The sequence below is a fragment of the Ursus arctos genome, unplaced genomic scaffold, assembly GCF_023065955.2.
Source record: "Ursus arctos isolate Adak ecotype North America unplaced genomic scaffold, UrsArc2.0 scaffold_3, whole genome shotgun sequence".
NCBI lineage: Eukaryota > Metazoa > Chordata > Mammalia > Carnivora > Ursidae > Ursus > Ursus arctos.
Window position 1 is genome coordinate 16,300,781 of NW_026622985.1, and position 25,510 is coordinate 16,326,290.

The 25,510-nt window shown below is 43.8% G+C and overlaps 1 protein-coding gene across 1 annotated transcript in view; it reads left to right on the top strand.

The window, feature by feature from the left end:
• COG5 (component of oligomeric golgi complex 5) overlaps nucleotides 1-25,510 on the top strand; it is a 276,905-nt gene that overhangs the window by 244,834 nt on the left and 6,561 nt on the right. The window contains exons 17-21 of the mRNA XM_026513363.4: nucleotides 5,945-6,048; nucleotides 9,464-9,701; nucleotides 15,403-15,479; nucleotides 23,509-23,635; nucleotides 24,115-24,194. Coding sequence (XP_026369148.3) covers nucleotides 5,945-6,048; nucleotides 9,464-9,701; nucleotides 15,403-15,479; nucleotides 23,509-23,635; nucleotides 24,115-24,194 — 626 coding nt within the window. The remainder of the gene's footprint in view (nucleotides 1-5,944; nucleotides 6,049-9,463; nucleotides 9,702-15,402; nucleotides 15,480-23,508; nucleotides 23,636-24,114; nucleotides 24,195-25,510) is intronic.

Sequence of the window (25,510 nt, forward strand, 5' to 3'; positions counted from 1 at the left end):
AATATTAATTTAGAGTCATTTCATTATACCCACTGTCAGCTGTAAGTAGCGTTTAAACACCTTGGCCCAGTAATTCTGATCCATTTATTAGAGATTGTTTTATACAGGTAGTGATTGTATTTTAGGTTTATGTATGACAATTTTTCATTTCTCCCTTATTGTGTGGGTTTATGTTCTATATGAGAGAATAATCCAGATTGCTGAGGCTTCTATATTTTTGTAGTCTTAGCTCTTTTAGGTAACTCTTTGGAAAATGTATGACACACTTCTCTGCTTTGTAAAGAGCTTATGAAATAGAATCTAGTCTCCTTTCTCTGTTCCCTCTGGTAGTCCTTAATCCTCTACCATAGTGGGAAGCCTTACCCAGCCAGAATGAACATTTTCTGTGTAAACTATCATATTGTATGCAAGTAGATGCCTGTCCCCCCCCTCCCCCATCTTGTTTCACTGGCTAGGACCTCTCCTATAAGTGTTAACTAGTCCTGACTTGGGGGAAAGCACTTCATCCATATTCTACTTTTTTAAGTATGATGTTAGATGGCCTTTATCAGATTAAACAAGTTCCTTTCTATTCCTAGTTTACTGACACTTTTTTTTTATTATAAATTGTATGTCATCAAATAGTTTTTTCTCTGTTGAAATGATCAAATGGTTTTACTCCTTTATTCTGTTAATATAATACAGAAGTTTATTTTTAAATGTCAAACCCACCTTGGTTATGATGTATTACCCTTTTTATGTGTTCCTGGATTTGATCTACTTAATTTCTGTTAAAGATGTTTGCGTCTATAATCATAAGGGATACTGTTATGTAGTTTTCTTGTAATTTCTTTGTCTGACTTTGGTATTATTACTGTCCTCATTAATTAGGTTTGGAAGTATTTCCTCCTGTTCGGTTTTCTGAAAGAACTTGTATTTTCTTCTTACATGCTTTGTAGAATTCACCAGTGAAGCCATCGGGCCTGTGGTTTTCTTTGTAGGAAGTTTATAACTACAGATTTGATTTGGTTAATAGGTAAAAGGCTATTCAAATTATGTTTCTTTTTGAATGAGCTTTGATACTTTGTAAATTTCCAGGTATTTGTATATTCATCTAAGTTCCCTGATTTGTCAGAATAATGTTGTACATAATATTCTCTTACTGTCCTTTTAATGTCATTAGAACCTATAGTGATAACCTCTTTTTAATTGTTTCTGTTGGTGGTTGTGTTGTTTTTTTTCTTCATCAATTTAGCTGGGGGTTTATCAGTTTTGTTGATCTTTTCAGAGAGCCAAATTTTGAATTTATTAGTTTTCTCTGTTGTTTGTCTTTTTTATTGATTTCTGCTTTTGTCTTTTTTATTTCCTTCTACTTTGGATTTTCTTTGCCTTTTTTTTTTTAATATACGTTATACCATTGATTTTTAGACCTTTTCCCTCCGAAAATAAATTTAACAAGTTGTAAATTTCCCTCTAAGCACTTCACTTTTGATATGTTATGCTTTTATCTTCATTTGTTTAAAATATTTTCTAATTTCCATTGCAATTTCTTCTTTGATTCATGGGTTTTTTGGAAGTTTGTGTGTGTTTTTTTGTTTTTTTTTTTAATTTCGATTGTGATTTTCCTAGATGTCTTATGGATTTTTCAGTTTAATTCTGTTATCATCAAAAAACATACTCTGTGTTATTCCAGTTATTTAAATTTATTGAGTCTAGTTTTATGTGGTCTGTCTTGCTGAATGAACCATGTGTGCTTGACAAAAACGTGTAATCTACAGTTGTTGGTTATAGTGTGCTATAAAGATCAGTTAGGTCAAGGTAGTGGTAATGCATTTAGTGATAAGGTGTTCAGATCTTCTCTGTCTCTACTGATATTTTATATAGTCTTTCTATCAATTGCTGAAGGACAGAAGTTACAGTTTTCTACCGTGACTGTGGACCTTTTAAGTCTGTCAATTCTTGACGCCTCCGTTTTGAAGCTATTACTAGCTCTGTTAAAGCTGTGTTACATACATTATTTGTTATTGTTATACCTTCCTGATGAACTGGTGCTTTCATCATTGTGAAATATCCCTCTTTAGCTTTGTTAATACTTACTGTCATGCAGTTTGTTTTATCTGATATTAATTTAGCTACTTCAGCCTTTTTATTCTCAATGTTTACATGATATATCTTCTGTCCATTTACTTTCAACTCCTCTGTGTCTTTATTTTTAAAGTGTATCTCCTGTAGACAATAAATAGTTGTCTTTTTGTCTGTTCTGGTGATCTCTGCCTTTTAATTGGAGAGTTTAGTCCAGTGACATTATATAATTATTAATAAGGTTTTATTTAGGTGTATAGTTTTATCTGTTTTTTGTTTATCCCATTTGTTTTGGGGAGTTTTTTGCTTTCTCTTTTCTCCCTTATCTGTCTTCTTTGGATTCTTTGGAAATTTTTTTTTGAATTCCATTTTAATTTATTAGATTTTTATCTGAACCTTCTCATGTGATGTTTTTAGGGGTTCTTCTATAGATTGCCATATACATCCCTAAGTTTCCATAATGTTCATAGAGTTAATACTGCACCATGTTATATAAAATGCAGAAACCTCATGTTTATAGAAGTACATTTACATCTGCATGCATCTCGTGCAATTTTTTAAGTTTAAAATATCCATTTGGTTCTTTTTTACACTTTCAATCACTCTGCTGAGGTTTCCTATTACTTGTTGTAAACATTTTTTTTTTAAACCTCACTGAGGTTCTTGCCTAATAACTGTAGAGTCTGGATCATCTCAGAGTTGGAAGCTGTTGATGATCTTTTCCCTTGAAAACTGGTAACATTTCCAAGCTTTTTGTATATGTAGTAATTTTTAATATATCCTGGAAGTTGTGAAAGTTATATTGTGTAAAACTCAGTATTTTTTAATATTTTTTTACATTGCTCCTGAGTGTTGATGGTATTTTTAGCGATTAATCAGCCTGATTAGACTCTAATTGTACACTGCTATACCTGCAGCTGGCCATGCCTCAGACCTCAGTTCAATTCTCAAGCCTTGGTTGCCAGCCACTTTGTGTTTGCTCTGCACAGGCATGGTTGATGAGTCAGCTGAAGACTAGTGCTGAGCTTAAATATAGAATTAGGCATTCTTGGGGCGCCTGGGTGGCGCAGGCGTTAAGCGTCTGCCTTCAGCTCAGGGCGTGATCCCCGCGTTATGGGATCGAGCCCCACATCAGGCTCCTCCGCTATGAGCCTGCTTCTTCCTCTCCCACTCCCCCTGCTTGTGTTCCCTCTCTCGCTGGCTGTCTCTATCTCTGTTAAATAAATAAATAAAATCTTTAAAAAAAAAAAGATTTAGGCATTCTTCTCTGGCTCTCATCCTTTCTGAAGTTCCCATCTCACTCTCTAGCAGCCCTGGTCGAACCAGGGCTCCTTTCCGTTGTACCTGTGGCCTGAAAGACTGCTGGATTTTTTTGTTTTGTTTTTCTCTCTGAGTTTTAGCCACCCTGCCTTGCCGCCACCATGACTGTAGGCACTCTTAGGGCAAAGGCACAGAAAATGGAGAACTCACTTTCTTCTCTTGCTTGCTCTAGATTTCCATAGCCCTCTAAAACTACCTGCTTTTTTCCCCATCTCTAGAGCCCTCTGTTATGTTGTTTGTCTTACTTGTAGGAGGGTCTGTAGTTAGATGCCCACTCCTTCATATCAGAGTAGAAAACTTGCTCTTCTTTCTTGAGACCTTGTCTATTTATTATTCTACCATACTCTAAGGTCTCTTCCTGCTTCTCTGTTGCAAGTGGGCAAAGTGTAACCAAAAGCTCATCGGAGTCACATACACCTAGGAAATCCCAGCCCTTCTGCTTGCTCATTTAAGGACAGTGTCCTTCACTTCGCTTTAGTTTCCCTATCTATAAATTGCTTTAGATTCCCCATCTATAAGTTAGACATTTTAATATTCTTAGGGGAAGGAATGATTGAATTTTAACTGGAATTATGTGAGGCAAATAGCACAGTACCCAGCACATAATATATATACTAAATAAAAATCTAACCCCTCTTAATCCTTCAGGGACTCCTCCTCTTCTGAATGACTTCAAAATGGCATTTAGCCTTACTCTACAAACCATTATCTGGGATCTCATTGACTGTTTTGGCTTTATCTTCCCTCTTAAAAGCCAAAGACTACCAAATCTAGTCAAAATGTGTCAAGAACTACAAATGTAAATATTTCAGTACCTCCTCGTAGCCCATGTGGATTTCCCGTAAGTCCTTCAAGAAACTCATGTCCAAATCTGAATTCATCATTTTCTCTCTCCATCCCCAAACCAAGCTGCTTCTGCTGCATTTAGACATTCAGTTAATAATATCACCAAATCGTGAAAGAAAAAAAAAATCTAAGTGTATCCTTAAATTTTTTTGCTCCATATTTCTCAAATGTAATTACCAAATCCTGCTGTTCTCCTTTTACAGTATTCCCAACCTGTCTCCTCATATCTGTCCTACTGCCTCTGGTTTGGTTTGGGCACTCACCATTTTGCTTCGATGCTACAACTGCCTTTAGTCTGTTTACGCGGTCTACCATCCAACATGATGTTTCCCAAATTCAAACCTCTAACTGTATTTTTTCACTGCTTAAAACCCATCGTTGGTTTCCCGTTCCCTTCAGGGTAAATGCCCAGCTCCTAGCAGCCTGCACAGAGTACATCTGCTGCGTCCCTTCCACGTGGGCAGGCGCCTCACACTCTGTGTGGAACGCTTTGCAGTCAAAGGCATCAACTTTCCCAGGCAGCTGTGACTTTAACAGAAACCCTCTCAGCCCCCCCCATCTTTCCTCACTTGGTTCTTAACTATTTGTCCTTTGAAATTCAGTTTAGGCAGTGCCTTTTGTTTTCCAGATCATCTCAACGTAAGGGAGGTTTCTCCCATGATCCCATAGCATCCTATAGTTAGCTGCTGTCACTGGATTGTGAACTCCTGAGGGGAAACTGTCTGCTGCTGCTCAAGCGTTGTTTGCAATCTCTCTCTCCGCCTCCCTCTCCCTCTCAATCCCCACAGATAGTATACTGTTTACTTTTATCAGAGACTAAGGGCTAGAGATGACATTTAGGAATTTAATGAATAAGAGTCCTATTTAACCTTTACTGACTGATTTCTATCATTCGTATGAGCCAAATGCCATCCGTCTTCATTATATGTAATCATCATTTCATATATAATATATTTAAATTTTAGATTGTAAGTGTGTCCTGAGGCCTAGTCAATATTTTCACACTAAAAACCCATAACTAAGGCCAAGCGGTCTTCTATAACCTAACCAGTGGTTCTGCCTCACTGGCGAGCAGTTCTCAGCCTTCGCGCTGCTGACGTTTAGGCTGGGCAGTTCTTTGTTGCGGGAGACTGTCCCGTGCGTTGTCGGTTGTGTAGCAGCCTCCCAAATGCCCATGCCAGAGTCTCAGGTACTGCGTGTGTGTGGCATAAATTGGAAAGGGAAGATGGTGCCAAGTACCAAAAGTATTCCTTCTGAATAGGAGCTTAATCCATGAAATGCCTAACTCTTCTGCCCTGTAAGAATCACCAGCGTGTTTAATATATTCACTCTGCTTAAAGTGTTCCAGTTTTGAAGAATGACTTTTGGTCTTGCCTCACTCTTTACAGAAACTTTACAAAATGTGTTCATTTGATCTTTGTAAGTAGCACTGTTCCTCTCCTCCTTTTTCCAGGAGCTCATTTGACCATGAAACTTCTTGAAAATTTGAGAGAAGTGGGGGAGTTGAAATTTGCAGTGCCATGTTCCACATATTGTCAGCTTTAAAGATCATTCCCAACAGCAGTTGGGAGAGGATCAGACTTCTGTCGAGTTATTACAGTTCAAAAACTGTATATAGTCGGGATTTGATGTAAAAACTTTTAGTCGGAATGCTTCTCCCATCTTGGATTTCTTCGTGTTGGTCCTTAATTTTGCCTACCCTTCCTTTTCTTTTTAGACAGTCCATGCTCTTATGGGAAGCGCTGTGCAGCCCTTACTGACTTCAGTGGGAGATGCCATAGAGGCCATAATCATCACTATGCATCAAGAAGATTTTTCTGGGTAAGCACTTTCAAACACAATTTTCACTAGCCTTTACTGCATTTGTTTTTCATTTACCCACCTCCACCCTTCCTCCCTAAGTCTGTTTCCACCTAGGCCTTGTTCCTCTTGTGAACGGTTTGGCCTCCAGCGTCATACTACTTTATCCATTGTGAGTGCCATTAGCTGATTAAAGTTTTTCAATTCTTGTTTTCATCATTTCTCTCCTGTCATTGACACACAGAATCATTAACATTTGTGGGACTTGGCTTGGCACTGCAGGACTTCCGGTAGTTGGGACCATCTTTTGTTTTCAAGCTCATCTTGATCCTTCTTCCTCATAAATGCCTGTACTTGAGTCTCTGGCATAGGCATGTTATTTCTTATATAAAATGTCCCGGCTCTGCCATGATGCTAGTCTGAATCCTGCTCTGGCCTTAAGGGCACGCTGCATCCCAACCCCCTACAAGAATCATTTTCCTTTCTCAGAGTTTTGTGGCAGCCCAATCTTGTTGTGTCACATCTAGCTTAATCAGTGCTTCGGGAGTATTCCACAGCTGTTTACAAGAGTACTGCTTATCTGTATCATATGTATCTTGAGAATAAAAATCACCGGTCCTAACCCAGTGTTTACTGAAATGTTTTTAAGGAGAGTAAGATGGTTTGAGCTCCATGTATTAGGACATTATTTGTAGGGAATTTGGAATAGTTATTGGCACATGCTTAGAGTGATTTTTTTAAAACTTAACCACATTCTAGAGCTAAACATTCAAATATTAATATGTAGATATGTGTTTCATATCCCTAGTTCATAGTTACTATTTTTGAATTTTCCTATTTCTGTTTATATTCATGTTGTTTAAATATATACTTTATTAAATGTCCAGCCACTAGTCTAGCTGTTTGTAGAAAATTGTGTGAATTTTATGCTGTCCTTTAATTTTTCACATCACTTATTTCATTCACAGAATATATTTTGAAAGGTAAAAGGTCACTCTGTTTTTAATAATAGACTGAAGCACAGAGGGTAAAGTGTATTATACACAAAATGCTCTAATATTTGGAGACAGGAATACAAAACTGCTGATTTAGCAGTATTTGGAAGGAAATGAATTTTGTTCAGAAGTGGTCTGAGATGTCCCAGTTAGACCAATCCTCTATGCCTCTGAAAAGGAGACAGAAAGGGAAGGCTCGTTATTTTAGGTAAAGGGAGTAAAACAGGTTTACCTTGTCAGCCAGCTGTATATGGAGTGTGATTACAGAAGCCCTCTGCTATTTAAAAAGTATTGCTCGGGGCGCCTGGGTGGCTCAGTCATTAACTGTCTGCCTTCGGCTCAGGGCGTGATCCCGGAGTTCTGGGATCAAGCCCCACATCAGGCTCCTCCACTGGGAGCCTGCTTCTTCCTCTCCCACTCCCCCTGCTTGTGTTCCCTCTCTCACCAGCTGTCTCTCTCTCTGTGTCAAATAAATAAAATCTTAAAAAAAAAAAAAAAGTATTCCTTAACACAGTTTTCTGGTATTTGAAATGTGTTTAATAGGACCAGTGTGTTTCTCTCCAAATCAGATAAAGCTCGAAATGTAAATGTCTGATTGACATAGTACATTGATTGAAATTCTCTGATTTAATGTAAAATGACTCATCTCTGATTATAGCTTTGAATGGGGGAGGGAAGGCAGTAAAAGTAGGAAGCCCCTAGATCCTGAAGTGATGGCTGTGCACCTCAGCCACGGGGAGAGCGCACGTGCACCCGCAAAAGTTCGGGGACCTGAAGGTGAGCATGTGCCACTTCTCAGGTGTGCATCCAGGTAGTCTTTCTGCCTTCAGCTTGCACGTGCAGGCTCTCATTATAAAGACCCTTCAGTTTCGGCACAGCTTCTGCTGCACTCCGTCAGTTGAAAATCTCTTACTGAAAGCTTTGGCATAATTGGGAAAACTGCGCTTTAGCTAAAGATGGCCAAGCAAATTTCATATTTTAATAAATTTAAATCCAGCTTCTAATTCACACTAAGAATTGATAATACCAATTTCAAAATTTTGTCTGATGGATTATTTTACTTATTTTGACATGTGCTTGGAACTGGTTTTAGTATATTATTTTCTAACCCTCATGGAGATCATTTCAAGTGACTAGATGAAAATTCTTGAAACACTCCTCTGGAGTAGTACAAGATAACAACAGTGCTTTTGATAAAGCAAAAGAAAACATGGAAGAGGTTGGTACCTTTTTTTTTTTCCAACCTAGTCTGTTGAACTGAACAAAGATAGGCCGTGCAGTGGTCTGAATCTGACACAGCCAAATCCACATAACATTGCCGTCAGTGACTAAGCTGTGGTACCGAACACAGCATTAGTCCACCGTGCTCCCGGTTAGTGGCCTTGCGTTAGTTAGGACATTCTTTCTTACACCTGAACAGAATCTTTCCCTTCTGGAACTTCAGACTGGTTTCTCTATTTCTGTTTGCTTCTGGAAATAGAAGACCTTTGGTTAGCCTCCTCTGATAATAAGCATTCATTGCTGTCTTTGAAAATAATTAAGTTCGCCTCATTCTCTTGCTCTAGGCATTTGAGTCATATCTGTTGTTCTTCTTTAGACCATTGCCACTTTTTCTACGTCATTCTCAGAAAATGGAAACACTCATTTTTTGAAGACGATTCAGCACTTTGTAGCCAGTGATCTCATTGGTTAGCTAATTAATATCAGGTGATTTCTAATTTTGGTATAACTTCTTTCCTATAAATATTTCACATTCTTTTAATATATTCCTTAAAGAGCAATTATAAACACTTATAAATTATAAATAGTATTTCATGGAGCATCAGCTGGCATCATCTGTTGATCCAAATTAAAGCCTTTGCAAACCTCATCATCTGGGAGGAAAAAATTGCATACCATGTGTATTGTTACATAACCAGTTCCACAGGCAGAAATCTACTATTGGCCTGATCAGATTAAATAGCACAGGAGCAGAAATACCTTTGCCAAGAATTTGTTTGGGGAAGGCAGTGTTTTTCTGTCCTTACAAAGTGTAAAATGCTATTTCAGGCTTCATTATTGATTTATTCACTAACCAGGCAAAACATATGAGTGGATGGAGATTTGTAAAGCTGAGAAGGACCTTGAGAGGTCAGAGAGTGCATAAGGCACTATGTGTGAATCGCCTGAGACAGATGGTTGTCCTTTTCATTCTTAATAATCTCTCGGTAAATGGATTCTAAGATTTCTTTAGTAATCTTCCTAGCATCTTAAAACAGTTCTTTATAATTTAAACATTGCTTTATGCTCCTTAACTCTTAGTAAAAATAAGTAATACCTTTTTTACCACTACGGGAAAAATTGCTTAGGAATGAAACAGCAGGTGGCCGGGGGTGGGGGGGCGGTCGGGCAAAAGTTGAATAGTGGCTGTTAGTGCACTGGCTGTCTTTTCTCTTTCACAGGTCACTGTCCGGCTCAGGAAAGCCTGATGTTCCTTGTTCTCTGTACATGAAGGAGCTTCAGGGTTTCATTGCCAGAGTTATGAGTGACTACTTCAAACACTTTGAATGCTTGAATTTTGTCTTTGACAACACTGAAGCTATCGCCCAAAGAGCAATTGAACTTTTTATTCGCAATGCCAGTCTCATAAGACCTCTCGGTGAAGGTGGGAAAGTACGACTTGCTGCTGATTTTGCGCAGGTAAATTGATGCATAGCTACGAAGGGGGAAATGTTGCACCCTCAGTATTTTCTGTTCATTCAAAGACTAAGTTTGTATTCTTTACTGTTTTAAAGAGTTGAAGCAGAAAGAAAAATAAATTCATTTAAACTGAATTGGTAAGAAAAAGAGAAGAGTTTAAAGAGACTTTCATACCAGATTTTTTTTCTTTGTATTTAATAAACAAATCATCACTCATCTTTGAGATTTCAAGGTTAAGGTGAAGTAGCTCGTTCCATAGTACGGAAACATATCTCACTTTTACAGAATGTAGGGCTTTCTTACTATTTTATTATCCCATGAGGTTAGTATTGAGAAGAGTAATTGATTAATTTTGCTGGGAAATAATATAGGCAATGACATTTCCTTTGAATACTATAAAGGGGCTGTCTGTTGTAAAGAGAAAGAACTCCCAGCACATCTGTAATCCTCTAGTGGCCAGCTCAGTGTTCCAAGACAATGTTATAATCCATTTAGATGCACAGTGGGCCACGTACATAGAGAGCCTGATTATTTGGTCTCCCTCTATTGAACCGAGTACCTTTCTTATGTATAGCCAGCCTTGAAATCATTCCAGGCTCTTGAACCATGATCACCTCTTATAGAAAGGGGCTTTTCCCTTTTTCCTTTAGACAGATTTTTTTGAAGCCTTCCAATAGTATTAGAGGCAAAGAAGAAACACCTCAAACATACTTGAATGAAAAGGTTCTGAAAGAGATCGCTAGTATTTACAAAGCATGTCAAAGGTGGACTCATTTTTTATGCTTTTCAGAGCTGTTAACTTTACTAGTCTAAAGAGTTATTCAGATGCATTATTCATAGTTTGACAGATCCTCCCAGCTAATAAAGGTAGTCACATTTAATGTCCTTATTTATGCCTGTGTGTATCTGGGAGCAGGTCTGGGTTCATTATTGCCACACCAAGGAGAAGATGTGGGGAACTCCTTGTACCAGGGGTGATTGTCAGACTCATATCTGATAGAGGTTCAGAGGGAACAGGAACATTATCTAATGTTTCAAGAGCCAGGCTCTTCGCATATTAATTGGTCTAAAATTAGTCATTTTCATCCCCCAATGATATGCCTGAGGCCACTAGACCATAATAAAGAGCTTTCCTTTGGGAAATATGTCTTAGGTAGCCTAGACATAAAAATGGGAATTAAATGTTACCATTAATGTTGCTCCTTTGACCTTTCCCATTTTCAGAAGCTTCCTTCTCATGCCCTTGTACACTTTGTTGCTACGGGTAAACTTCAGCTTAAAGAGGATTGTGTATAAACAGGGTGTTACCTGTCCCTTACTGCGGTCACAGGCTGCTCACTGAACTGAAAATACCGGGACGCACCACTTGTTTGTTAAAAACACTGTGAGTGCTACTGAAATGAGCGTCTGTTCTCTTTTTCCCCCTTTCCTCCTGAACTGTGTTTTTCTTTTCCTCTCCTCCTCCCTCCCCTGGCCTCCCTCCCGCACCAGTTTATTTGCATTCTGCTCCAGCTGGCTCTTGAGTCACTTCCCTGGAGGCAGCACTTCAAGTCCGATGAGAGTGGCAGTGTGCGAGATGGCCCAAATGCGTGCCAGCGCCGCACCGAGCGGCTCTTCCTCCCGCGTTTCATTTTAATGATACGCTCCCTTAGGAGTCTTGAAAGATGGAAAGCATTGTCCTGTAACCCTTGCTACGGCAGCCAGCGCCTGCTCAAAACACAGAGCCTCCCGTGGCCGGTTGAGCTCCCACCCCCCAGAAACTGCATTATTCGGACTTTGACTTGGCATCTCTTCTTTCTCCTGTTGCCCAGTCAGCCAGACCTTTTCTCAGGTCCCTTCCCGTAAGAGAAATGAGACTCATTAGTAGGCTCCCAGGCCTCCCGTTTGCCATTTCTTCAGTAGAGAAACTGCAGCATCTACTCGGTGGGAAGCCCCGCTGTGACACTGTGGCACTGATTCCTTTGTTCCCTCCCCGACGGTGTGGCCCAGTTTCAGAGCATCCTGCCATCAGCTTGCGGATGGTTCCCCACCCTGTGGGTTGTGGGCACAGGAGAGACAGGTGGGAGCGCTATCACATTTATGACCAGTAGCTTTGGTAAACAGGATCCAGCTACTCCTCCCCTCCCCCATATTTAAGGAAACAGTGAATTGGGGGTTTTGTTTAATTTGACGCAGTCTCTTGCCACACCTGCAGTCACGTGATGCCGCCCCTCAGCTTTCGGGACCATACTTAGTTGGATGTATTTTCCCGGGTGAGTCAAAAACACTTAGGTATTACCCTGACATCGTTCACAGGCATCACCTGGGGACTAGAAAGCCTTTTGACTGCCTCATTATTGAAAGTTCTATCAGTTTTTATTCAAAACATAGCACAACCATGGAGGCCACTGGAATCAAGAACACACAAATCCTCTCTGGGTTTTAAAAGCGTTCTTGTGCTAACAGTGCCCGCTCATTCTGGCGTAAATAGCAGAAAGAGAAAGAGCTCAGGAAGAGACCTGTAGAGTAGGTTTGGGATTGCAGATTATTTGTCATTCGGTCCCGTTGCAAAGACAGATAATGATAGATTTTAAAGATTTGTTTAGGAATCCTAACTTGTCCCTCCTGGCTCTGTTGCACAGGTGAAAGAGAAAGTAGTTGCCGGGTGCCATCTGGAGGGTTCATGGTGAGGGAAGTACCCGACATACAGCCTCCTTAGGAATCAGGTCATGGGCATGAGGTGGTTTCCTACAGGTAATTAATTTCCTACTGTGACCACATGCTCTCTGTGTCTACACTCCTCCCACAGCAGTTCAAGGCCACTGCAGTCTGCTGACTCACAGCATCTCGGGGAATTTGTCCACACTGCCCTCTGAAGCACACACTTCCCTCCGCCCCTCAATTTCGTTTCTTCCCCGAGGGACAGGATGGTTCGTGGAGCTGGCATTAAATTATTAATTCAGTGGTACTCCTAGCAGTTTCTATTTATAGGTCTTCTGGTGCCCTTTTAAATATACATAAATATGTATTTCACTTTGCCTGAATATATACATTTAGAAAAGAAAACAAAATAATGAAGGCTTCCATTGCAATTGCCTCTTCTCCTGAACAGTGTCAAGGCAGGAGAGCGGTAGGAGTATCCAGAGATGCCCCGCAGTTAACCAAATGTCTGCGATGGGGCAGGAGCTGCTCTGTAATTAGTTCCCCGTGCCTGCAGCTGACCCCTTGCTCCCTGAAAACCGGGAGCGGGAGAGAGGCAATTGTACCTGCCGTTTCTATATCCACAGCTAATTGCAGAGTCACCTCCTCGAAAAGGAACACTCCTGCCCTTTGGAAACATGGCCTTTATTGTTTCATGGAATTCTGGCAGAAGAAAATGGTTTTTAGTACACTAGAGGTCCTTTATTTATTTTGAGCATTTAACATTTTGAGATTATACTCTGGCATGGAAATCTCCTGTACCATCATAGATTATACAGCAGTTCAAGGTCATATTCTCTCATACTGTACTTTGTTAACATTCCACGCTGCTCAAGTGCTAAGGCAAAGGTTTTTTCGTTTAATCTTTGAAGATGGTGGATCCACTAGGGTAATTGAAAAAAATGCCAAAAATATTTCATGAAGGGACACCTGTGTGGCTCAGTTCGTTACGCATCTGCCTTTGGCTCAGGTCTTGATCCAAGGGTCCTGGGATCAAGTCCCACATCAGGCTTCCTGCTCAGCGGGGAGCCTGCTTCTCCCTCTGCCTGCCGCTCCCCTTGCTTGTGCTCTCTCTCTCTGTCAAATGAATAAATAAAATCTTTAAAAAAATATATTTCATGAAACCTTATATAATTTCAGTGTATAAAAAACCATAACACACACACATACACAGACACACACACATGATTGGAATTACCAAATCAGGAATACATGATAATAACATTTTTACTTTGTGCTCAGTGTAAAATAAATGCCACGTTCCAGCAACTCCATCAAGTGAAGAAACTAAACAGGTCCCGAGGACCCACTGTCTTGATTTGAGAACATTGGCTCTGTTTTGCTTTGTTGGCAAGAATCCTGACTCCCTTGCCTCTGATTTTTCCCTTCTTATTTACTTTTTTCTAATTTAGAGAGTTTTCTAACTATGTTAAGGTTTCCCTCTAGGACATAGAAGACATACTCACTGTCTCCTATGTTAAGAGACAAAGTCACCAGTTCCACCTAGAAATTCCACCAGTTACCCTCAAAACCATCTCAAGGAAGCTGCCCGCCAGTTCCCCCGTGACAGCTCATACACTTGTTAGCACACTTGTAATTTTGCTTAATAATAATCAGGTGTAGGGGCGCCTGGGCTGTTCAGTGTCTGCCCTCGGCTCAGATCATGATCCCGGGATCCTAGGAGGGAGCCCTGCTTCCTGCTCAGCAGGAAGTCTCCTTCTTCCTCTCACTATATCTGTCTCTCCTCAAATAAATATATAAAATCTTTAAAAAATAACAGTAATCAGGCATCTGCGTACATGTATGTATATGTATATATGTGTGTATAGATACACCCTTTTTGATTTTGTTCATATAATAATTATATCGTTTAAATAAATAGACACCCCCTTCTTCACTAAATTTAAAAAGCTCCTTAAAGGCAAAACAGTCTGAGTAATTTATCTTCTCATCCCCATGTGTAACTAACTTCGTTCTGGCAATTAATAGGGAGTCTGAAATGTTTGTCTAATGAGTGATTGTTTAGGTCTCCACGGTTTTCCAGGAGCAGGAGATTTGAGCAGTATTTTAGAAGGATGACCAACAAGACAGAAGCCCTACTCTCCATTCCTTTGTTTTTCTTGAAGAAAGATGCTTCACTACTTTTTTCAGCTATTTTCTAAGCTATTCTGTACCAGGGTACTGTTGATAGCAAGAGCGGGAAAATGGCTTGTCATCTGAATCCCACGACTGCAAAAACTTTGCACTTGCTAGATAAAGAACAGTGAGCTTAAAACTCCATTTAATGACAAGTAAAATTTCCAGCCAAAGAAGGAGAATAAAGAGCAGTGAAACCAACAGTTCTTGAGTCAGGAGGCAAATTAATTTGCTAATAATGTAAAAGGGGGAAAGTTTAAAAAATACTGCTAATAATTGCCAACATTGAACAAGCACTTGCTAGGTGCCACGCACACATTGCTTTGTGGAAGTATCTATTTGAGTTCTATAATTCTGTGAGCTAGCATCTTATCCATTTGGCAGACGAGGGGCCTGGCACTGACAGAAGTGAAGTCCGAGGCCACACAGCTAGTCGATGCAGACTTGGCGTTGTGACACAGGTGTGCTGCCTCCAGAGTCCGTGCTGCTCGTCACTTGGCTCAGCTTGACAAGAGTTGTCATGATTTATACTTACTATAAAAAGGCTTGTGATGCCAACTTCAAGTATAGGCACACAGTCTTAAAAACCTTCCCTTCTCCAGTTTTTCAGTGGAAAAAAGATCTGAATTTCCTCCTTTTACATAACCAAAAAATGTTTCTCTATGTTCTTGAAGGAATGGTCTCATGTTATGCTCCTTTAGTAAATAAATGCAAAAGTCATCTAAGTTCGTGCCTTTTATTAAATTTAATTGACTTTCAAAACTTGCCTCACAGTCCAGATAAAATGAAGTTTACGACAAGCCGCAACTTTCTGTGATCCAGGCGTGGCCCCAGTTCAACATAGGATTCTGACATTAACACTGTGGAGTATCTTTTAATGTTTCAGATGGAGTTGGCTGTGGGTCCATTCTGCAGAAGAGTATCGGATTTAGGAAAGTCCTATCGAATGCTAAGGTCATTCAGGTGAGACGTAGTTCTGTTGCTGTTGATATATCCATATCCTATTAGCCGATAAATCCTTTCCCGCTGTTCATGTTGAGCTATATGAAATTGCCAATATTCAACCATTTTGTGACCTACAGCAATGGCAATTTCATACGGTTCATCTTAAAAGATATTATTCAAACCAGAAACCCATACAGAATTATGTGCATTGATTGTGTGTGTGCATGCGTGCGTGTGTTTTTTGAGTTAAAATTCACAAGACTGAGCTGATAAATTTCATTATTTTTTTTTTTACTCTCCATTCTTACAAAAATATATTGAGTAGTCAGTCATTCGAGGCAGTTTGCAATTATAGAGACATCTTTTTTCTGGAATTTTCATTTGCGTATTTATCATTTTCAATCTAACCTACCTCTAAAAATGTCAGAGGTTACATTCCATAGCAAAACTGTTGAATAGAATCCTAAAAGAATTGAGTTTAGTGGTGAAATGTAGGGAATGACTAGAAATGGTGCACATAATTTAGGATAAAATTGGCTAATGCAGTTGGACACAAAATTTAGGATTGAACTTCCTACAAACCAGTGCAAAAAGAAAAACAATACATTAATTCAGATTTATACCTAAGAATATACCAATGTATGGGAAAATCCTTTTCCGTGCTGAATGCTTAGATAGGCCTCCTCCCAATTTAGATTGTAAGGAACACTGAATAACTTAACAACTGTGGCTGTTTATTCAATAAGCCAGAACTTTCCAAACTTTGCCACATCGTGGCATACATAGAAAATGTATGCATACAGAAAGATGACCAACCCTGAGGGCTGAGGGGACCAAACATGATACTTAAACCCATTTTGCGACCACAGCATTCCTGATGGGAAACCTTGATGTAGTTGTCCATAATATCCAAGAGCATAATGGTGTTTGAATGTTTCTTTATAAAGGTAAGAGATTCCAGGCATGCAGTTTCTAAAAACTGACTCAGAACTAGAAACTAGAGCAATCAATAAGAACCATGTCCTTTGAATGACTGCTTCACTGTCTTATGTCATTCAAGCTTTTGATAGTAGAAAATTCAAGTGTAATGTCACTTAAAACATAAGAATCCAAGGTTGTTGACTGAAAGGAAAGCCCTGTACTTTCTCTTGCCTACTTGTAATTGGCAAAGATTTCTTTTTAATGCCAAAACAAGAGCCTGAATTATTTTTCTCAAATACCCATCTGTACAGAGTTGGGTTTTAAAAAGAACTGAAAGTTGGTTCACATGTGTTTTCAGCTAATGTCTTTGGATCAGCTCAGACCTTTTAAAAAGTATTTAGCTGTTTTATTGAAGTGCTAGGGTTTGGCATTACCCAACATGGACAGGTAGAATAGTTAAGAGGTACTGAGATCACTGATCCACCAGTCACCTGGCTGTGAAAATAACCATGAAAATAACCCCAGTAAGACTCCAGTAAAGTCACTTAACTGAGTAATAGGGTAACCCAGCAATCTCAGGTGATAAGATGCTGAGTTAACAGAATCAGCCAGCATACTGGAGGTTATTAACCAACTAGTTTTTGAAAAAGGTGTGGGAAAGCTGAGATTTGGGATTTGCCATATTAAGTTTAGGCTGCTATTTTTGATAGCCCTGGCTCCCATGTTCCGTTGTTTATTGCACGTGTATGAATTAAAATAGTGCTTACATTTCTGTGTGCTGAGGCAAGATGGCTTTCATCCCCATGCTTTTAAAGTTTTGTCCCAGTGTGGGAGACGGGTTCTGGTGGTTTTGCACAAGACCAGTTCTATTGTAAGTCGTGTAAGGTGGGAGTCTGCCGCCAGCCCTCTCGGTCCTCTTATGAGAAGAGTCGTCTCTGACAGAGCATTTGAAGTTCCAGTGGTGACACCTTCTAGTACCTGTGTATGGATTCAGAAAAAATGATCGATCAATGTATAATTAAAAACACTTATGCTGTATGTAGCCATTCACAATTATATTGCTGGTTAGTGTCTAAAAACATGAAAAATAACTTTGTAATGCATAATGAAATGGATCTACTAAACAGTAGATATGATATGATCCCTACTGTTTTTAAGACAATAAGTGTATGTGTGGAGAGAAAAACTCAAGAAGGATAAACATCACAATTTGAGGATAGTAGGATTGTCACTAGTGATTTTCCCTTTAGAGGTTTTCTATAGTTTTCATGGTTTTTGCCTTGGTTGTTGTATATTTGCAGTTAGAAAAGCCAGGAAATATATTTTAAAGTCCCTCTTGTAGTGTTATTCCCATTTAAAAATAACAAGGAAGCTGAAAAATAATATAAAATATTCTAAAACATTATGTAATGGGGGTTGAGAAAAGTAGACGGGCGAGCAACCAAAACCCAGCAGGCTGACCTGCGTCTGGCTTAGAGGCAGCAGCTGCAGGAGAGGGCAGCAGGCCCGTGCAGGGGCCTCTTTGCAAGGGACAGGGACAACACCAGCGGAGACCCTCCAGTCCAGACCCAGACATACGGGCCTCCGCAGGCGCGCCTTCCCCGTCATGCGGCCGTCTGCTGCAGGGTGCTTTCTTCTTGACGGTGATGTTAGTGGACTGTGGGGTGAAGCCAGCCAGCGGCTCACACACATTTACATTTTACTGTCTCCATTAGTGCTGCTCAGGCAGCGGGAACTGTTTTCTTCCCCAGGACAGAGTGTGGCCTCAGAAAGCTGCTGACATTAGGGATTTGCCCTTGGGTGAGCTGTATTTCTGTACAAGACACATGTTCGGAACTGCAGGCCCCCATCCTTGTCCATCCCTCTGCGGCATGGCCTTGTCCCTGAAGTGGGGTTTGCTAGGGTGGTTACCCCAGCTCCACCTGGCCAGGGGCCTGAAAGCTCCGACTTGACATTCCGCGTGCAGATTGTTGTGAGACAAGGGACAGGAAAGGGACCTCATGCTTTCACCAGCACAGGGACACAGACCTGCCTTCGGGCAGGCCCCGACACCTTTGCCCCGGAGGACACAGCTTTTTCCCTGAATTATGCCCACAGCATGCTCTGCTGGGAGCTTGCTTAGGTTTAATGAAAGCCATCGGGGGACATGGGGCTGCTCTGGGGGACCTGCTGGTGCGAGGGGCGGTAGAAGGAAAGCGTCAGTACCCGGGTGTGCAGTACTCCTGTCAGCTGGTTTTAATGGTAGGCATGGGGAGGGTGTTCGTGTCTCCGGTGTGAGCTGCCTGCAACGCCGCTGCTCCCTGGCATGTTTGTGGAAGGAGGGGCAGCCATCTCTGCAGCTTCCAGCTTGAGCACCAGGACCCCCCAATGTGTGCCAGCCTGTCTGTGTACTTGCGAACCCATCCCTGGAAAGAACTATGTCCCCAAGGTTTCTGGGTTTTCTATTCCGAGTTTCAGATTTCAGCCCTGTAGCCAGAAGGCGGCCCCACCGTGGGCTGGTTTGGTGTGTTGTTTGCCGATACTCGGGCAGTGCCAGGAGCACCCATCGAGCGGGGAGGGCCTCGCCTTCATTCTAGCGGTCACTCTCGGGTCATTCACTGGGTGCTCAGCCTGTGCTAAGTGTGTCCTTGAAACTTTACTGTTTCACCTTCACCACAACACTTCCGAGGCCCGAGTGACCCCCAGGAGGCACCGATGCTGAGTGGGGTCCCTTGATAGGGCTGCATGTCTGAGTCATGTGGGAATTCCAGAGCTGCCTTCCAAACCCAGGGCTGCCTGATCCCAAGGCCCGTGCTTGTAACCACTGCACCCCAGTGCTTATTCCAGAAGTTCCTGTTCGTTTTCACTCTGTTTCTAGAATAGCACCTGAATGCTCATCTAAGTCATCCAGGAGAAAGTCAGTGTGAAGAGAATCTGAAAGCCCACCGTAGTGGTGAGCTCTTGCTATGCAGTGCCGCCTCTCGCCGCCGTCTGCTGCATACGGGCTTCCGGAGGGCCTCAGGAATGTTGAGCCACATTTTTACCTAGAGGACACTCTTTTACCTAGAGGACATCTGCCTGAAGCCTTGCCTCCTTTCCCACCTGCTCTGCTGGGCTTGGTGACCTCTAGACCCTAAGAAAGGAACCTGCGGCTTCTCTTACCTCTTTACTTGGAACCCTGACTCACGCACCACCTCCTGCTTTGTTCCCCCCGGGACCCACATGGCCCCTTCTGCCACACTGTCCGGGTCCCCATTCTGCAGGCCTCCAGCCTTCCCTTCCCCTCTCCAGAAGGGAGACCCTCGTATGTCCTGTGCAGGGGGGGAGACTTGTGTTCCCCTCCCCCACCACTCATGTCTCCGCTGGTTCCAGATCTCCGTGCACATTCCTGGCGGCCTCGCCACCCTCCCAGGCCCCTCACCCAAAGGAGGTTTGGAATGGAGGGTGTGGCGAGTGGCTTGGGCCACCACCAATGGTGGATGTGGACATAGGGACACCCAGTCTTACTTTACTTCATAATTGGCCTGAACAAATGACCGACAGCCACTGAGCTGTGTTTCACTTCAGTGTGGAGACCCCACTGCAGAGATGACTTCTCACGGGACCTAACAGGTGACTAGTGGAGGCCGCCTGCGGTGTTGGCTGTAGCCTTGGAAGTGCTGCTCTATTTCGAGCGCTCGCCTCTAAGAACGCTATTGTGGCATTTGGGGTGACTGCATTTTATAACATCTTAGTTAATTTCCTTTTGTTCCTTATATCACCTCGGATAGAGATTTATTTTTTAACTTGCCAGTATTTCAGATTCCACCTGGAATCAGGGAGAAGGGAAGGGCTCATGCTGGGCTCTTTCAGACTCTTAAAATGAAGTGAAATGTCTGCATTTGATGTTTACAGGTAATTATGTCAGTGACGCATGGTATGGTATCAAATCCAATTTTGCTCTCCACGGCTCTTTTGGCAGTCCTGTTAGCGGCTAGAGGAGAAGATTTGGTCTTGGCAGAAAAATAACTGCTCTGACTCAGAGCTACAAAGGGACAGGTCATGAAAAGATCCCGCTGAAAAACGAACCGGTCTTCACCGGGCCTGGTTATGCAGGCACATCAGCCAGCAGCCTCGGTGCGGGTCAGCTGCTAGACTTCCTCCCTCCTGCCCTGTCCTCGTTCCCTGTTCGCCTTTGTATCATTTGCAATTTGCATCAAGAATATATTAGAGGAAAATAAAAACACAGTATTCAGACCATGAGAGCAATTTAATTGCTATAGGTAGCAGTGTTTGACTTGAAACTCCCTGAGGCCAAAGGTGAAAGAGAAGCTGAGTCAGCTCTATAATCCTCATTTTCAGAAGGAGGAAAATACATGAGTTTTCAGAGAATGTTCCGTATTCCCTGTGACCGAATGCTAAAGCACCTGTATCCGGGACTTCATATGCGGAGCACCGAGAGACATGGGGACCAAGAGTCCCGGTTGTCATCCTGTAGTAGAGGCAGAAGGATTCCATATGGCTGCTCTTCCCGAAGACAAGGACTGTCACACAGGACTGGCCCCCAGGGTCTCCTCCTGTCATGGACGAGGGTTCAAGATGAATCCTGCCAAATCAGATGGCGTAGGCAGAGTGAGTTTTCCGGGGGCAAGGGGAAGCCCTTTTCGGAGCAGAGAGGCGGGCAGAGACATGAGGGCATGAATTCTCCGTCTCCCCACATCCCTCACAGCGGCTGTCAGCCGGGCCGGGCCTACGGGATGAGCCTGTGACCAGGGCAGGGACCCCTCCCCACTGCCTCTTCCCCTGTTGCAGCTCAAACAGGAGCAGCCTCGGCACTGCGCGGGAAGCAGCCCACTTGGCCAGCAGCTGGACGTGTGGTTCCAGGGACTGTCTGGGAATGGCAGCTGCTCGGCACCCCCAGACTTCGGCTGGGGGCTGTCTGAGCTCCGCGGCCGGGACGTGGGACTGGCGCGGCCTCAGCCCCACACTGACCCCGAGTCTGCACCCAGAAGCCTTTAAGGCGGTACCACTCATTGCCCCGCAGGATCAGAAGGTCAAGACAGGTGGAGATACTACCAAGAGAGACTGTGTGATATGGTCGAGGTACACAGGTGACTAGAGGGCCACTTCGACCCAGAGAGAATTTGGGGTCCCTAAAGAAATAATAATTGCATGTTCTTCAAGGGGTATCCTGTAAGCATTCATTTTTCTCAGGCTTTTGTCTAGGAGTTGTTGACAATGTGAAATTGTACTTCTTCCAGGGGTCTTTGTTCCCCACTCAGAATAAGTCTTTCTGCCCTGAAAACAGGTTGAGTAGTGGCTACAGTTGATTATCCTCAAAGAGGCTGCAGGGCAGAGTTAAGAGCCAGGCTGTCTGGGTTTGAATCCTTTCTCTTATTTTTTCCAGCTTTTATGTGGTCTCTCTACCCCTCAGTTTACCAATCTGTAGGATGGGGGTAGAGCACTACCAACCTTGTAGGGTTGTCTGCAGGACGATTACGTGTTTTAAGCAGCGTCTGGCACGGTGTGCACACTGCACGTGGTAGCTTGTGCTGCTGTAGTGGTTAAACTAGGTGCTATCACACAGATGGAGACCGCTGTCCGCGCACACGAGGACTTCCGGGGTGTCTGCCGACGACACCAAACTGCCCTCACCAACGGCTTCATACCTTCCTAGGTGCTGGACTCTGCCTGCAGCTCTGCTGCTGGATGACTGGGGCCTTGGGGATCTTCGAGGCGGGGGTGCCGCAGCCTCAGGGGCCTCAGGAGGTCCCTTGTCATATCCCCCCCCCACTCCCTGGAGGGCCTGGTGTGGAGCTTTATGGATTATTGGTGACGACCGGCACAAATGGTCTGAAATGTGTCCACGATGACTAAAGAAAAGAAATTACAGGACAATGTGATTTGATAAAATGCTTGAAATTAAAAAAATCCCTACCAGAGATAGATTTCATTTACAGAATAGTTAATCTAAAGATATTCTAAGAGGGTGCCTGGGCGGCTCAGTCAGTTAAGCATCTGTCTTTGGCTCAGATAATGATCCCAGGGTCCTGGGATCAAACCCTGAGTCCGGCTGCCTGCTCAGGGGCGAGTCTGCTTCTCCCTCTCCCTCTGTGATCTCTCTCGCTCCCCCCTCTCTCAAAAAAATAAATACAAATCTTAAAAAAAAAAAAATTCTAAGATAGGATCCAGTGAGAACCAGCTGCCTGTTGAGAGCGCTCCTGACTCTTGACATGAAACCTTACCATCCATCTCTGGGCTGTGCAGGCCTCCCGTGTGGATGGGAGTAATGAAGATGGGGCGAAAGGAGAGCCCAGGATACAGAGCTGTTTCACACTGTCTGAATTGTTTCTGCTCCTGATGGAGCTATTGCTCTGCCATCTTTCCTCTTGAGATTCAGCCCCTATAGTTGGGCCTGTAATCACCTCCCGTCCGTCAGAGCCCGAAGGCAAGGAGAGCTCAAGGGAGGTTTCCAGTTATTCCTGCCAGCCTTTTGGCAAGGTGGTAGGTGACTGGTGGTGGGGTAGATTTGCCCGCACGTGCCTGTGACATAGACGGGGGCGACCCCCGGATGTGTAATGTATTGGAAGGGAACTCTTACAAATCTCGATGGGATGTTCAGCAAGGTAATAATTTTGTACATACAGGACATAATTGCCCTTTGAAAGTCGTGGAGACAGTGTTCGCATTTACTCTTGTCAGGTGATAGCCCATAGAGGGATTTTATTTAAAGTGAAAGCTGGAAGTTTTGACCACGATAAGAATCTGTTGATTATAACTGCCTGAAGCCTTCGCTGTTGCTTTGATTTCAGCCTGTTCATCAGACGAGCTCTAGGAGGGGGATTTGCGGAGCCCCCTTGAGGTCAAGTCAGACCCACAGGCCAGTGAGCTGGAGGTCAAAGAAGGAGGTGAAGGGCAGGTCAACCTGCCAGAGTGTATAGGTTGGGGGTGTGTGTGCATGTGTCTGTCTGTCTGTCTTCAGGCTAAATGGGGGAGGGGGTTAAGAAATGGCTAAGAAATGGCCAGTTTAGGATGAATGCTATTACTGACTTTCCCACTCTGCCGCTGCGCTGCTGTATTCTACTAATGTGCTATTAAGGTTCTTCTACCAAATCGCCTCTTTCAGGATTGAACAGTGTGGGATAACCGTTGCTTTTCCTTCCTTTAGACCCCTGCTCTTCCAGACGAGCGAGCACGTGGCCAGTAGCCCCGCCCTGGGGGACATTATTCCGTTCAGCATCATTATTCAGTTTCTGTTTACCAGAGCACCCGCTGAGCTGAAATCCCCTTTTCAGGTAATAAAGCCATAATCCTCCGACGAGACCTCCCTCTTCAGTCTGTAAAGCCGGAGCCCCACTCACCAAATGGGCTCCTGGCCTTCTCTTGCCTTACTTAGTCATGGAATCTCTGCCTTGGAAGGGAATGATTCAGGAAAGCAAATCCCCACCACTCAGCCCTGACTCTCTCAGCAGTGTAAAAATTACCCGAGGAAGCCAGAATTCACCCGTTAAGTATAATGGCACAAGTAATTGATGTTCATAGAGCTTTTTCGATGGAGACCCCATTTCCTTTGCTGACCCACCTGCAATTGGCTAATCCAAAAGGTTCCTTGGGCATTGAGAAGGTGCACGAAGGCTCGCCACCTTCCTTCAGACAGGCGTTCGGGTAATTTCCCCTTGGGAACCCTTGAGGTTTCTTGTGCCAGTACGTGCTGTCCTTCCCGGGAGAATGTGGACGCACTCGGTCTTCTCTAATTGATGTTCCAACCCCGCAGAGGGCAGAATGGTCCCACGCACGCTTCTCCCAGTGGCTAGATGACCATCCATCTGAAAAGGACCGGCTCCTCCTCATCAGGTAAGGCTGCGTGCCCCTGGGACACCGTGTTCTAGCAGCCCGAGGGCGAGGGGCGGCGGGGGGGGGGGGGGGGGCTCCGTGGAGGAGGAAGGAGCAGGGCGTGGGTCGGCCTGGACGCATGGTGGTGCCTCCTTGTGGCAGCCACCGCAGTGCGCAGGCACGTGTGTGCCGGAGCAGCCGGCAGCGCCCTTCACTTCCAAATCTTCACATTGATGAGTGGGCGCCCCCCCCCCCCCCCCGCCTCAGGCAGCCCTAGGAGCTGCGCCCCGGGTTTGAGAACCAGCACCGGGACGAAGAGACTCCTTGCTGTAGGTCCCCATTTTCCGCCTCCTGTTCCTGTGTTGCAGTCACTGAATTGGCGGAGCTCAGATGTGAGCAGACTGTGCACAATACCAAAATGTGATACAGTTATTAACAGAAAACAGGGACGAACCCAGCGGCCGTTCAGATGCCCGGGGCCTCCGGGAGCACCCCCTGCCCCAAGTCTCTGCAGGCCCGCGCAGACCGGGCATCGGGCGGCCGCTTCCTTGGCCTGCTGCTCTGCAGGTGCTCTGCCCCACGTCTCCAGTGGCCGTCCGGCCACCAAGCCCAGATGTTGCTGCTCTTGCCTTCTTCGGCTGCAGCTTTAGCGTGGACCGCCACTTCCTTCTGTGGCGGACAACGCTGTCCAACTAAAGACATTTTTATCAGTGCTCACTGTGCGCCAGGCCCTAAGAGCTTAAAGCAGACGGAGAGACGGCCCTGTCCTCCCGAGCTCCTGCCACACCTCTGTCCTCTCCTTCTGTTCTCATCTCTCTGGCCCTGTTTGTTTGCTTCTTCTCGATCTAGTTTGCAGAACTGTCTTCTGTCCACTCCTCAAATGCCATCATTTCCCACAGTGTGTCCCTAGCCCTTTTTCTTTCACTTTCTGTGTATACTTGGGTCCCCAGGTGAGCTCATCTAGACCTCTGACTCTGGTGACCTCTTCTGTCCTAATGGCTCTGAGGCCGGTGACTCACCTGGACTGACCAGGGCTTCGGGCCTGCAAACTGGCTGTCATCTGTCACTCAACATCCCCCACAGTTCTCAAGCCCCAAATGTTAAAAACAAATCCTCTTTCTTCTCAAATCTTCTCGTCCCAGACTCTCCATCTTGGTTGGGCTGTCACCATCACATATCGGCCAAGCTAGAAAAACCTTTGCGACATCAGTCAACTCCTCTGTCACCCTCATTCTCCAAATCCCAGCCAGTTGTACTCGTTAAGGAGCTCTGGAAGCCCCTCTGAGCCTTCCCCAGGGTGCTAATGCGGGCGGTGTGGGGGCCGCCCCACCGAGCAC